The sequence below is a fragment of the Erythrolamprus reginae genome, chromosome 4 (assembly GCF_031021105.1).
Source record: "Erythrolamprus reginae isolate rEryReg1 chromosome 4, rEryReg1.hap1, whole genome shotgun sequence".
Lineage (NCBI taxonomy): Eukaryota > Metazoa > Chordata > Lepidosauria > Squamata > Dipsadidae > Erythrolamprus > Erythrolamprus reginae.
The window spans coordinates 27201028-27216793 of NC_091953.1; the positions used below are offsets into that span (position 1 = coordinate 27201028).

At 40.4% G+C, this 15766-nt stretch overlaps 1 protein-coding gene across 2 annotated transcripts in view; it reads left to right on the forward strand.

The window, feature by feature from the left end:
* B3GLCT (beta 3-glucosyltransferase) overlaps window positions 1-15766 on the forward strand; it is a 105873-nt gene that overhangs the window by 354 nt on the left and 89753 nt on the right. The window contains exons 1-2 of one of the 2 annotated variants that reach the window (XM_070751700.1): window positions 206-241; window positions 12958-13016. Coding sequence is in view for 1 of the 2 variants with exons in the window: in XM_070751699.1 (XP_070607800.1) it covers window positions 12958-13016 (59 nt within the window). In the remaining variant the exon portion in view is untranslated. Of the gene's footprint in view, window positions 1-205; window positions 242-12957; window positions 13017-15766 lie in introns of those variants that run through there. The other variant, XM_070751699.1, reaches the window with a different exon arrangement.

The window sequence follows — 15766 nt, forward strand, 5'->3', positions numbered from 1 at the left end:
TTTCTTCCGTCTCCCTCCATTCCCCCCCCCCCCGGATGCGGCGGGAGCTTTCACACACACACACGCCTTGGAAGTTTCGTTTCGTGGGATAGGCTGGCGGACAGCCGAGGGGGAGTCGCTTGCCCTTCGCCCCCTCAGCGTTGCTCGGGGCGGCCGCTGTTTCCTCTTCGGGTTAACGTTGCTGGGCAAAAGTCCCGAGTCTTGTTTTTCCTGAGGCTGAGAGGGCCAAGCGGGGGGAGAAGTAAGTCCGGCTACGAGTTGAAAACTCCGGAGTTTTTAAGGGCGCTTTTAAGCTCTTCAAGTGCTTTTCCAGCCGCTAGAAAGCGGGCATGGCGTCAAATTTGCCCCCCCCCCCCCCTACAATCCGCTGAAGAAACTAGAAATTTAATGTATTAGCATAAAATATTATCAGGTAGTCAGTAAGGGGCCTACATAAGTGCACCAGAGTGCCTACAGTCCCCTGTCCTATTGTCTCTCCTATATCTTCTCTTCTAGCCCTATATCTTTTTCTGCTATTCCCTCATAGTTATATTTCACTCCTTTATTTTCTCCTCTATTCCCCCTTTAATACATTCTACCTGATTAGATTAGATTAGATTTATTGGATTTATATGCCGCCCCTCTCCGCAAACTCCTCTATAACCCTCATTGTGTATTATTGTGTATTGGACAAAACAAATAAATTAAATAAATTAAAAAAATTAGCTTGTGGGGAATATCTTCTTTTGATTTTCACTTCTGTTTCTGTTATCAGGTGGCACAGATGCCATATATAGAGAAGGGGAAATTTTGTAGGTGCTGTAGAAGAAACCTCAGGATGAAGGGAAGCACTTATAGTACAATTTAACTTTCTTGGCTTATATATATGTATATGTATATATGTATGTAAGTGTATGGTATATGTATTTATATATGTATATATACATACAATTTACATACATACACATACATACACGGCACTTACAAATATAATATTTTTCTGCTCTAAGAACAATTTACTTATTCCTTCTGGTCCTTAAACCAGAAAGTAGGCATGGTGTCAAATTTGCCCCCTTCCCCCCCCCCCCATCCCCTGAAGAAAGTAGAAATGTATTAGCGTAAAATATTATCAAGTAGTGGATAAAAATTAGCTTGTGGGGGGATATCTTCTTTTGATTTTCACTTCTGTTTCTGTTATTGGGTGGCACAGATGCCATATACGTAGAAGGGAAAATATTGTATTTGTAGGTGCTGTAGAAGAAACCTCGTGATGAAGGGAAGTACTTCTTATACAGTACTAGAATTTAGCTTTCTTGGCTTGATATCTATCGTCTCCCTTCGTTTTCAAATTCAGCAAAAATATGTTGGATGGATGGATAGATAGATACACACATATAGGGATACACACACATACATAGATACACACACACACACACACACACACACACACAGAGCACCTACAAATACAAGATTTTTCCCTCTAGGACCAGACATTTACTTACCCTCCCCCCCATCCTTAAACCAGAGAGTGGGCATGGCATCAAATCGCCCCCCCCAAAAGAAAATAGATGAAGAAATTAGAAATGCATTAGCATGTAATATAAGAAGTACTTACCTTCTTCCTGAGGTTCTTCTACAGCATCTACAAATACAAGATTTTTCCCTCTAGGAACAGACAAAATATTTACTTATTCCCCATGGTCCTTAAACCAGAAAGTGGCCATGGCTTCAAATTTGCCGCCTCCCCCACTCCTGAAGATACTAGCTGAAGATACTAGAAATGCATTAGCATAAAATATCACGTAGAGGATAAAAATTAGATTGTTGGATTTTCACTTCTATAATAATAATTTAATAATAATAATAATAATTTATTAGATTTGTATGCCGCCCCTCTCCGAAGACTCGGGGTGGCATACAATATGTCTATTATCTGGTGGCAGAGATGCTATATATATGTATGTCTGTGTGTGTGTGTGTGTATGTGTATATATATATACACACACACACACACACAGCAAAGAAAGTTAAAGTGGTGTATAAGAAATACTTGCCTTCATCCTGAGGTTCTACAGCACCTACAAGCACAAGATTTTCCCCTCTAGGAACAGACATTTAATTATTCCCCCTGGTCCTTCAACCAGAAACCGGGCATGGGGTCAAATTACCCCCCTCCCATCCTTATGCCACAGATGCGACAACGGGAAGCATGCTGGCCTTATGTATGGTGTGCAGGACATGTGAAAAGGCAAAGGAAGGGTGGATTCCCCAGGCTTTTGTATCTCCCACCAGATCAGGCAGGCAGGAAAAGTCTCTTGGTCATTCTCCCTAATAATTGAGGCAAAGGCAGCTTTTGATAAAATGGCTAGCCTGGCAGATTTAAGCCGTCTGTCACCGGAGCTCTCTTTTTTGTGCGTGCCAAAGAAGCAGCCTGCAAATACAGTACCTGCCCTGCCTCTCTCTTGAGCTGCCACAGAGGCTGCTGCTGCTTTTCTGAGGTAGGGCAAGGGGTATCTTATGATGTTCCTTCCAAGTGTATCATTCATAACCTTTCTGTAATATCTCTTTTTCTGTTCAGACCCATTTTTTTGTGGGTCAAAAAACAGTGATAGCATATAGTTGGAAAGGCAGACTGACTGAACAAGTGATGCCTGAAGTTTAAACATGACAAAAGGAAGGAGAAACAGGTGTCTGAATCATCTTGGCAGAACTGGCTGTGAATTTACACACTGATTATGTATTAAATGTAAAGAAAAAAAAAGCAAATTAGTTTTAGATATGTGGGAAAACAAACATGTATAGGATAGTAGTTTGTATAAACATAACTAGTAAAAAGTAATAATAAAAGAAGACAGTAGGACATGGAGGGTAGGCACAGTGGTGCGCTTATGCACGCCCCTTACAGACTTTAGAAACGGGAAGAGGTCAACAATCTAAGGTTACATGTTTTTGGGTTTGGAGGAAGAAACCACAGAGTCACCAGTGCATTTCAGGCATTGATCATTCTATTGCTGAAGTTGTATTTTCTGCAGCCAAGTTTAGAGCAGTTTGCATTTAGTTTGCATCTATTACATGCTGGTGTACTGCTGCAGTTGAAGGTGAAGTAGTCATTAACAGGAAGCACATTTTGGTACAGTGATCCCCCGCTCGTTGCGAGGGTTCCGTTCCAGGACCCCCCGCAATGAGCGGGTTTTCGCGAAGTAGCGCTGCGGAAGTAAAAACACCATCTGCGCATGTGCAGATGGTGTTTTTACTCCCACAGCGCTAGCGAGGAACCGAAGATTGGGGGCGGCGCAGCTGTTTGCCGCCGGCATGGGGGGCTTCCTAGCAGCCCCCCAAACCCGGGTTGGGGGTCCGGGGGGTGCTGGCGCAGCTGTTTGCCGCCGGCATGGGGGGCTTCCTAGCAGCCCCCCAAACCCGGGTTGGGGGTCCGGGGGGTGCTGGCAAGCCCCCCATGCCGGCGGCGACATTTTAAAATAGCCGCGCCGCCCCCAATCTTCGGCTCCTCCGCGCTGGCTCTCGGCGCTTTCGAGCTGAGTCCGGGAGCGAATTCTCTTCCGGACTCAGCTCAAAAGCGGCGAGAATGAACCGCGTGGGCGGGCGAAGGGCGGGCGGCAGCGAGGAGTTTGCGTGGGCGGTGGGGAAACTCCTCGCTGACGCCAGCAAGAGGGGGAAGACCCAGGGAAGCCGGTTGCCATCTACGCATGCGTGCTACGGGCACGCATGCGTAGATGGTATTTTGACTTCCGGGTTGAAAAATAGCGAAGTACCCTGTTCGCAATGGTTGGGGACGCAATAAACGGGGGATCACTATGATTTTATGAACTACATTTAGATCAGATCGGAGGTGACGTAGTTGTGATGTAGCCGCTCCAAGTCTTCGGAGAGCGGCGGCATATAAATTTAAATAATAATAAGAACAACAACATTATTATTATTATTATTATTATTATTATTATTATTATTATTATTATTATTATTATTATAAATTGTCTAATTCCGGTATTTCAAGTAGAATAGAATAGAATTCTTAATTGGCCAAGTGTGAATTTGTCTTTGGTGCATATACTCTCAGTGTACTGTACATAAAAGAAAATATACATTTGTCCAGAATCATGAGGTACAAGACTTAATGATTGTCATAGGGATCAAATAAGCAATGAAGAAACAATCAAGATTAATAAAAGATTTTTATTAAGATTAATAAAAATCTTAATGATACAAGGAACAAGATAAAATCATAAGAAGGAGGAAATGGGTGATAGGAACAATGAGAAAAAACTAGTAGAAATAGTAGTGCAGACTTGCAACAATGACATGCGTGAGCCATGTTTTTCAGGAGCCAAAATTGACATTTTTCCAATTGGTTATTAACCCGGAATGAATGTCACGTCTATTTAATGTTCTCCTTTATTTGAGGCTTGGTTTTTCCTTAGTTTAAATTTCTGGTTAAAAATGGCAGCTGCTGTAAGTTTTTGGGCAACACAATTAACTGCAGAAAAGCCACTGTGGAGCTTCGTGAGATGGCTACCAAAAGCTGATCGACATATGTACCTTGATGAGTTGGGAGTGATTTAATGTTCCTGTGGCCTCTCTTGTCATAGTATAGGCTATACTGTTAAAGGATTTAAGAGCTTCATAATCTACGACGACATAAGGAATAGTCTCTGAAACTAGCAAAATATATTTGAATGTGACCATATTTACTATGCCCAGTTCTATAATTGGGCAACATTTTTAAAAGATAAAAATATTTGTTATGGTAGAAAAACGTATTTTAATATTTGGTTGCATTTCTCAAGGTTCAACTGATTACTGGCAGTTGATAGATGGCATTTTAAAACTAGCTTTTTTCTTATTATTTATTTTATTTATTCAAGTTTTATGCCGCCCTTCTCCTTAGACTCAGGGCGGCTTACAACATGTTAGCAATAGCACTTTTTAACAGAGCTAGGCTATTGCCCCCACAATCTGGGTCCTCATTATTGAATGTTGGGAAAGGGTTATCATTTATCTTTCTGTTTTTTAGTAATCATTTCCTACCCAGGTTTACATACTGAAATTCTCTTAAGAGTAAAAATGAAAAAACTAGAAATGTATGAGCATAAAGTATTTTCAGGTAGTGGATAAAAAATAGCTTGTTGGATATCTTTTGATTTTCACTTCTGTTTCTCTTATTTGGTGGCACAGATGCCATACATATATATTAAGCCAAGAAAGCTAAATTGTAGTATAAGAAATACCGGTACTCCCTTCATCCTGATGATCTACTACAGCACCTACAAACACAATATTTTCCCCTCTAGGAACAGACATTTATTTATTCCATGCAGTGCAATCTATAACCAACTAAGAGTACAAATCTGATAAAATCTATGTTACATCACAAAGCTATCAATGAAAGATAAATAAAAGAAACCATCCAACACTTGTTGAGTTCAAAGAAGACTAAAACATTGGCTGCCGATCAGTTTCCGGTCACAATTCAAAGTGTTGGTCATGACCTTTAAAGCCCTGCATGGCATTGGACAAGAGTACCTCCGGAACCGCCTGCTACCGCACGAATCCCAGCGGCCGATAAGGTCCCACAGAGTTGGCCTTCTCTGGGTCCCGTCGACTAAACAATGTAATCTGGTGGGCCCCAGGGGAAGAGCCTTCTCTGTGGCGGCCCCGGCCCTCTGGAATCAACTCCCCCCGGAAATTAGAACTGCTCCCACCCTCCTTGTCTTCCGTAAACTACTTAAGACCCACCTATACCGCCAGGCTTATTATAATTTATGTTTGGTATGTATGTGCTGTTTGGTTTTTAATTATGATAGGGTTTTTAGTTTTTTAATATTAGATTTGTGCCATTATAATATTGTTTTTATCGTTGTTGTGAGCCGCCCCGAGTCTTTGGAGAGGGGCGGCATACAAATCTAATAAATTATTTAATTATTTAAATTATTTAAAACCTCCCTCAGAAAAGAACAAAAATGAGAAATTGTGTGTGTGTGTGTGTGTTTGTTTGCACACAGGTATTCTAATTGCTATTCAAAAATTAAAATATAATGTCTGTAGGCCTATAAACATAAGGAAAAGTAATAAAGACAAAAAAAAGGGGAAATGAATATGTCGTTCCAAGTTATATAATCTCACTTCTATCCCTTGGCATACAGAGAGAGAAAAAAGCAGTTTCTGAGATCTGTTAGTGTCTTTTGTGTATTTGTCAATTACATAATAAAATCTAAGAGGACGCCCAATAAACTTCTGTGATTCATTTTAATCATAGTCTTTCATTTGTGGAAAAGCTTTGGACCCAACATAGGCTTGCGCTATTCATAGAGAAAAGGAGGCTGTTGATTCCCCATTTCCCCTGAAGATGCTGCCTGTTGAAAATGTGCTACTGGCAGCAATCGGGAACTTTCAGATCAGCAAGAAAGATAGTGTTTGAGAGGCAGGAGGAAGAATTGATGAAAACCCTCCCTTTGTTACAAGAAGCCTCTGCTAGTTCACATGGAAAACTAACAGTACAGGCACTGTTAAAATCATACCATCGAAAGGTTAGCAAGTACAAATGTTATCTGGAAACATATTATTATTATTATTATTTCTTCTTTTTCTCATGTTCAGCTTATTTAATGTAGCCAAATAAGACCACCCATTCATTGACAGGCCTAGAGAACTCAAGATTTAAATAAACGTTCAAAAAAATCTGCAATCCCATGTTCACATTTATCTCTGCCAAAATCCCAAGAAACTCAAGGGAGTTACTTCTGAATAATACATAAGCCAGCACTCTTAGTTAAATAATTAAATCATTTTATCTGGAACTTTTCAGTTGTAGGAATCTAAAAGTAAGCTTGTATGACTGTTGGGCTAAAGTTTCATCCCCATTATTAAGTGATGATCTGGGAATATGTTTTATTTAGGAAGCATTCACTTTTGACACCTAACCATTGTTTAATTTACCAAACTAATGGAGAAAAGGATTGGAGAAGAGGAGGAGGAATTAAAAATATGATCCGCTTTTACATGCAAAAGGGAATTTGCACATTATACCCATATAGATTCAACTTTGGGACATGAGGCAGTGGAGCAGCAAGTAAACAAATGAGAAAGAAGTACTGACTCAGTGTAAAAAGGAAATGCCCTGTGTATGTTTGACAGTGTAAACATGACTAAAGTGAATTTTATATTCCCATCAGTGTTAGTGAGTCTCCTTGAACTCAACAAATCTGATTTGCATAGGACTGCATTATGAAACACATGTAAGATTTATTTACAGGGTTTCTTTCATGGAGTTAAGATTATAAAGTAAAATGGTTTTGAGAGAGGATTTGTAGCTCAGGGATGAACTGTTTATTGTTTGTTTGTTTGTTTGTTTGTTTGTTTTGTCCAATACACAATGAGGGTTTTAGTGGGTATATATATATATATACATATAGTAAAATACATGATGAAGGTTATAGAGGAGATACTCATAGTAAAATATATCTAAGAAATAATAGAAAAGAAGATATAGTAATAGAACATATCAATGAAAGAATAGAAGAAGAGATATAGGAATAGAAGAAAGGTATAGGAGATATAGGAGAGCAATAGGACAGGGGACGGAAGGCACTCTGGTGCACTTGTACTCGCCCCTTGCTGACCTCTTAGGAATCTGGATAGGTCAACCGTAGATAATCTAAGGGTAAAGTGTTGGGGGTTTGGGGATGACACTATGGAGTCCGGTAATGAGTTTCACACTTCGACAACTCGGTTACTGAAGTCATATTTTTTACAGTCAAGTTTGGAGCAGTTAATATTAAGTTTAAATCTGTTATGTGCTCTTGTGTTGTGGTGGTTGAAGCTGAAGTAGTCGCCGACAGGCAGGACGTTGCAGCATATGATCTTGTGGGCAATCTAAGATCTTGTTTAAGGCATCTTAGTTCTAAACTTTCTAGGCCCAGGATTGAAAGTCTAGTCTCATAGGGTATTCTATTTCGAGTGGAGGAGTGAAGGGCTCTTCTGGTGAAGTATCTTTGGACCTTTTCAAGGGTGTTAATGTCTGAGATGCGATATGGGTTCCAAACAGATGAGCTCTATTCGAGGATGGGTCTGGCAAAAGTTTTGTAAGCTCTGGTAAATAGTGTGAGATTGCCAGAGCAGAAGCTACGTAGGATTAGGTTTACAACTCTTGAAGCCTTCTTGGCTATATTGTTGCAGTGGGCTTTGGCACTTAAATCTTTTGTTATTAGTATACCAAGGTCTTTAACCGAGTGGGGATTATCTGTGATAATTTGATTATTCAGTTCGTATTTGGAGTTCAGATTCTTCTTCCCAATGTGTAGGACAGAGCATTTGCTAGTTGAGATTTGGAGTTGCCAAGTGTTAGACCACTCAGAAACAACTGTGGGTCCTTGGTGCTCTGAACTCGGTTGTTTTCTTGCTTACGTTTCATTACTCAACTAGGTAACGTTGTTAGTAGTAGTAGAAGGGGATAGCTTTCATTTTGTTATCTAAATATTTTTTCTACATGGGATTTATCACCACAATCTGCATTACTCTTGGAGGTGTACAATAAAATCCATTAGGAAACATTATCTTCTAAATGCTCTCCAACAAGGTAATTTTTATTAGCTGATAATATTTTTGATTATCCAGCCACAATCTAAATAAAATTAAGAATGCAATAAATCTTACTTAAGTTTTCTAATAGGCTGAGTAAAGAAAGGTTGAAATTAAATCTGGTCGTCCGTATGGCGGGTCAATAGACGATAGCACTTGGGAATTTGCATTCAGCATGTTGTGAAAAGGATTACATTCCTCCTGAAAGAACGAGCAGTCTCACAGTTTTAAGACGTCATTGCTGAACTGAAAGATAGGGGTTTTATAGAATGCATTTGCTTTGCAGTAAACAAGGAATACAAAAAAAAATTTTTTTCTTACATACAAATAAAAACATCAACATCAACATTAAACTTTGAATATCCAAAATAATACTGGCCAACCTTTCCAAAATGTAAATAGAAAGCCAATTCATAGGCACAGATTCAAAAACAGGACATTCTTCAAGACTACAAGTTAGAGATACAGTGGTACCTCTACCTAAGAATACCTCTACTTAACGAACTTTTCTAGATAAGAACCGGGTGTTCAAGATTTTTTTGCCTCTTCTCAAGAACCATTTTCCACTTACAAACCCGAGCCTTCAAAACTGTAACCGGAAAATGCAGGGAGAAGCCTCCGTGGGGCATCTCTAGGAATCTCTTGGGAGGAAACAGGGCTGGAAAAGGCAGGGAGAAGCCTTCGTGGGGCCTCTCTAGGAATTTCCTGGGAGGAAACAGGGCCAGAAAAGGCAGGGAGAAGCCTCCATGGGGCCTCTCCAGGAATCTCTTGGGAGGAAACAGGGTCTCCCCTGTGATTTCCCCAATCTCATACATTATTTGCTTTTACATTCCTGTGGGAAAAATTTGCTTCTTCTTCCAAACTTTTCTACTTAAGAACCTGGTCACGGAACGAATTAAGTTCGTAAGTAGAGGTGCCACTGTATTAACGTTCCCTCATTTAGAAAAAAAAAACCTTTTTGCTAACCCTCTTGATGTCTGCCTTTGTGGAGTTATTGGGGAAATATAAGGCACAACTGAATGAAAAAGAAGAGTAAAAAAAGAAACAGCAGAAAAAGTGGGAGAAGTAAACCGCAAAGGAAGAACTGGCCCGGTGTGGTGGTCTGGTAGTTGATAAATGAGGGAGATGCTGAAAGCAGCCTAGGAGAACATTTCAATTCTTGCCAGCGCACACAGTTGGCATAGTGAACCTTCAAAACTGCAGCTGTCATGGTGGAGCCATTCAGCAAAATGTCAATGGGGAGAGGAGAATCTCAGCAGAGTTGTGTAGGGTTAGAATGTCATCAACTGTCATCTGTTTCTTCCAAGAAATACAAACCTATGGAACCGGTGATTGATGTGGTTGCTTGACTAGGTCAACCGAAGAGGCGGTCAGAGAAAATGGACAGCAAGAACACAAAAGGAAAGATCAGGGGACAACCTGAAAGGCTACAGGCTCTGTGCAAAATTTGTCAGTTGTTTCATCTGTCCCCTGTTGTAATTCGCCTGTGTGGAATTACACAGTGACTTGTGTGAGAATGGTGGCAATATAATTGTAACTTGTGTGAGATGGGTGGCCATGTAAGACCATTGTGAGATATGACGGTGGGAGGAGGGGGGGAGATACCGAGATAGAAAAAAACCATATTCATCCATGTCTCTAACTTCCAGAACAGCATTGATTGAAGTACATCAAACAGGGAGATTTAACCAGGGCAGATGGTCCCAAAAGTAATCGGATCCAAATCATGCAACGCTTGAATTGCTCTTGGAAGAAAAGAGAAATATCTGATGCAGCACTTTAATCAGTTGTTTAATCATCCCAAAGCATTTATCAATTGTGTTGCTACATTCTGCTGAAATAGGTTAAACAGTTTCCTTCTTACTTAGCAGATTAACTTTAAAAGATATCAGACTTAAAATGATTAATTCCCCAAAAATGCATTGTCCAAAAGAAATCCATACTTTATTGTACTACTACTACTACTATTATTATTATTATTATTATTATTATTATTATTATTATTATTATTATTATTTATTAGATTTGTATGCCGCCCCTCTCCGTAGACTCGGGGAGGTTCACAACAGTGATAAAAACAATACATAATGACAACTCTAATAATTAGAATCTAAAATAACAATAGTACATTTAAAAAGTCTAAAAAGCAAGGAACCCCAATATAAAAAACATACACACAGTCATATAATGCACAAAAACTACATAGGCAGGGGGAGATGTCTCAATTCCCCCACGCTAGACGACAGGGGTGGGTTTTAAGGAGCTTACGAAAGGCAAGGAGGGTGGGGGCAGTTCTAATCTCTGGAGGGAGATGATTCCAGAGGGTCGGAACAGCCACAGAGAAGGCTCTTCCCCTGGGTCCCACCAGACAACATTGTTTAGTCGACGGGACCCGGAGAAGACCAACTCTGTGGGACCTAACTGGCCGCTGGGATTCGTGCGGCAGAAGGCAGTCTCGCAGATATCCTCTTAAACAGCCAGCTCACTGGTAAGCTACCAGTATATTAACAAGTTATCATTGCTGAGAAAGATAGCCATTATAACAACTAGTAATAATGTTATTTCACGACAAGTAAAATCCTGCTGCAGGTCTTTTAATGACTATCCAACTGCTTCTTGTATATCATGTTGCTTTAGAAATTAAATGCACTTTTGATATTTATACAGTACAGTGTTACTTGCCTGTGTTTATTTATGTAAACTACTCGGTCAGACATGAAGATAGTATAAAATTATTCAGGATAATGGGTTTTAAAGCAGAAGAAATAAGGTTCTCTGTAAGCAATTCAAAATAATGTACTGTATACAAAATATATTAAAATTCTTTGAAAAACTAATTGAGGTTGTGGTAGACCATTCATTGCATTAACTAAGCTATATTGGTAAATACTATACTACGTATTATTCCATTATTTATTGTTCTGTCGGGCTCTCTGGTAGAATCCTCTCAAAAATTCACAGGTACAAATTTCAGACACACACACGTTTGAAAATTCAAAACAATGTTCTTTATAATGAAAATTCACTTAAACCAAGCCCTCTTTTGGTATAGCAAAGAGCACTCCAAACAAACTGGTAATTTGTACAAGTCCCTTATCAGTTCTGTGATACTTAGCTTGCAGCCGTGAGGCAATTCACAGTCCTTCTTTCACAAAGTGACACACACTTTGCTCTGGTTTAGTTTCAAAGCGGGGAAAAATCAGCACACAAAAGGTCAAAGTCAGTAAAGCAGTCATGAAACACAAGGATCAGATAATCCTCCACAATGGCCAAACCCACAGGCTGCTATTTATAGCAGCCTCACTAATTACCACAGCCCCACCCAACCACAGGTGGCCTCATTTTCTTTGATAATAATCTCTCAGTTGTTGCTGCCTACGCATCGCTCTCCGCATGCGTGGCTGTATCATTAACTCTTGTTCTGAATCCAAGGAGGAGCTAGATAATTGATCTCCTTCTGAGCTGTCTGCCACACTCTCCTCCTCCCTGTCACTCATGTCTTCTTGGTCAGAGGAGCCTTCATCAGAGGATTCCACGGGGGGGAGGGGCAAAACAGGCCTGCAGCATGTGGCTGTCTCCCCCACATCCACAGTCCTTGGGGCAGGAGCTGGGCCAGAGCTAACCACAACATTTATCAAATAAATTTGAACTGAAAACTGTCCAAACCAATACAAAACCGAAGTGTGTGCCTGTTGTTATTTTCTGAAGCTGTTTAATAATTTCCTCTTCCCATCTCAAATCTCAATGCTGTTGTACCACAAACCTGTTTTCAAATTATGCAAGTTAATGTTAGTTTTGTCTATCTTATGACTTGTAGGCCTTTAATGCCAAACATTTGGGAAGGATATTATTAGTGGTGCTTCTGCTGCTATTCTGATTGTGCCAAGATTTTGATAGTGGCTGTTTTCTTAGACTTGTTATCTTGGCATTGTTTCAGGTAAAATGAACTGTGAACATTTTCAACCACTGAAGAAATCCTCATTAATAAATAAAAATGCTAAGCTTAACTTAAGGGTAAATATAAGTATGAAAAGGGTATTATTTAGAAAAGTGAAGTGCTGGATGACAAAGCTATATGTGTGTTTATTTAAGGCTGTATAGATTTGGTTTTGACTTGAAACTATCTAAACTGGCTTCAGATCAGATCAATATATTTTTTTTAATTCCAGGAAGAATGGTAATAACATTTTCATACTACAAGAAGCAATACAGTGTTAATTTCAAACATAATTATCTCATGCTTGGAACTAATGTCTATAATGATGATTATTATAGACATTCTACACATTTAAGAGATATTATTATCTAAATTGCTTTTTAATATCTATGTAAACATAACGAGATGCACACTTGAGAGGTGAATAACTCTGTTCTCCTTTATTCCAGCTTTAATTCTACACGTTGCTGCTGAAAATGGAAAAGATTGGGTTGAACTTCTCTCAGAGGTACTAAATTTCTTGTCCAAAGATAGCAAGAAACTTTGAAAAGATTTAGCTGTAAAATATGACAAGTTTTGATATACCGGTGAAATAGGTTTGCTTGAAATGCAAAAAAGTTTTTCACAGCTCTGATTGTGAAGAGCCTTGTAATCTCATATGTTAAAATTCTGTTTTGATAGAAACATAGAAGACCTCTATGTCGGCAGAAAAAGACCTCTTGATCCATCTAGTCTGCCCTTATACTATTTTTTGTATTTTATCTTAGAATGGATCTATGTTTAGCCCAGGCATTTTTAAATTCAGTTACTGTGGATTTACCAACCCCGTCTGCTGGAAGTTTGTTCCAAGGATCTACAATAATATTTTCTCATTTTGCCTTTGATCTTTCCCCCAACTAACTTCAGATTGTATCCCCTTGCTCTTGTGTTCACTTTCCTATTAAAAACACTTCCCTCCTGAACCTTATTTAACCCTTTAACATATTTAAGTTGAGCGGCTTATAAATTCAAAATTAAAAGAAACATACGTGAACAGTGTTCCAATAGCCAGGTATTTACACCTGAAATTGAATTATTGTCATAAGTTCGGTTTGGTGGGTAATCATGTGACTGCACTCAATTTTATACTTTTATTTATTTGCCCGGTGTTTTCGCTAGAAACTGGCAAAAAATTATTCATGTGACAGTAGGACATTGCAAATAGTCATAAATGCAAGCCGGTTTCCAACTCCCCAAACAGGGGGCTCTAATTTATTATATTAGAGATACTGAATAATTTTTTATCACTGAGTCATAGTTTAATTATTTTGGAAACTTGCTTTTTACAAAAAAAAAAAAGTCCCCCAGATACACAAACCATCTTTTAAAAGTCTATAAAAACAGCCAAAATGAGTATTAGTGGTAAACAATTTAATATGCACAACAGATCCTGATTCAATTGTTTGAGGTGTAAAATGTCTCTCTAAAGCAGTGGTCCCCAACTTTTTTTCCACCAGGGACCAGTTTCAGCAAGACAATTTTTCTATGGCCCAGTGGGGGCGGAAAGGGGCATGGTTGGGGGCGGGATTAAGCATGGGGGTGCTGGTCCTCCCCGCCCCTCTTTCCCACCATCGTCCTGTGGCCGGCAGAACCTGCCTCCCAAGCCCTCTTGCCCAGTGGGAGCTAAGCGCTGGAGAGAGGGGGTCAGGCTGGCCCTCCTGCCTCCCCCCAGCCAAAAACGCAAAAGCGCCCCGCGGCAGAAGCCAAAAGAGGCTTGAGCCTCTCGGTCCTTCCCGCCCCTCTGTCCCATCCATCGTCCTGTGGCCGGCAGAACCTGCCTCCCGAGGCCTCTTGCCCGGCGGGAGGCGAAGCGCTGGAGGGAGGGGGTGGCGGCATGAGGGCCGGCAGCTGCTGACTCCACGGACCGGTGCAACATGCCCCGCGGCCCGGTACTGGTCCGCGGCCCGGTGGTTGGGGACCCCTGCTCTAAAGGAATTCTACAGAAAGTGTCATAAAAGCACATAAAATTATATAAACAAGGCTTTTGTAAATAACATTTGCAAAAATCATTATCTGACTGCAGGGACGCTGGGGCAGGTGGAATTTGAAGCACTGGTTAACAATCCCACCTGTTCAGCATCACTGTAAGTTTGAACAGTGAGGTGAGACCACCTATAAAGTGTTCACATTTCAAAACAAACTTTTCTTCAAACAGCAAGGAAAATGTAATATCAGCAAATGCAAGCAGCTTGCATAAACATAATATCTAGAAACACATATTTTTCTTTCTGCATGAACCTTTCTGGTACCTACATTCAGGCTCCATGAAATAAGAAATAATACCATGTAAATTTGCATCAAGTATTTTTTTGAACTGTTACTTGTACTGCATTACTGCGGAAGGTGGAGATACAGACTCTATAAAGCTGCTGGTGGTAATCTTTTGGTACCCAAGCATTGTACAGAATTTGGGAAATTTTGAGGTTTTTTTCTATGGTGATATGTATGTTTCAATCTTTTAGTGTTATTTTTCTCCAGATTTTCCTCTCAAAATGTCAGGAAAGTTTCCTGTCTCAAAATGAGTAGTAGTCAGTAGTTACAGCCAGAGGATGCCCTAGATCAGTGTTTTTCAACCAGTGGTCAGTTGTGCTGTGAAGCTCAGCAAGAGAAAGAAAGAGAGAGAGAGAAAGAAAGCAAGAGAGAGAGAGAAAGAGAGGCAGGGAAGGAGGGAGAGATAGAAAGAGAGCAAAAAAGAGAGGAAGGAAGAGAGAAAGAGGGATGGAGAGAGAGAGAGGAAGGAAGGAAGAGAGAGAAAGAGGGAGAAAATAGAGCAAAATGGAGGAAGAGAGAGCCCTGCCCGGTCCGCTTTCTGTCCAAACTTTTTTTAGCCCCCCCACTCCCCACCGCTCAAGGTGCCCCATTATTTTGTATATGTAAAAAATGTGCCGCAGCTCAAAAAAGGTTGAAAATCACTGCCCTAGATCAGTGATGGCAAACCTACGGCACGGATGCCACAGGTGGCACACGGAGCCATATCTGCTGGCACATGAGCCATTGCCCTAGCTCAGCTCCAACCTGCATGTGTGTGCTGGTCAGTTGATTTTTGGCTCACACAGAGGCTCTGGGAGGGCATTTTTGGCCTCCAGAGAGCCTCAGGGAGGGATGGGCGAGGGCGTTTATACCCTCCCCTGGCTCCAGGGAAGACTTTGAAGCCTGGGGAGTGTGAAACACTAGGCTACTGGGCCTACTAGAAGTTGGGAAACAGGTTGTTTCTGGCCT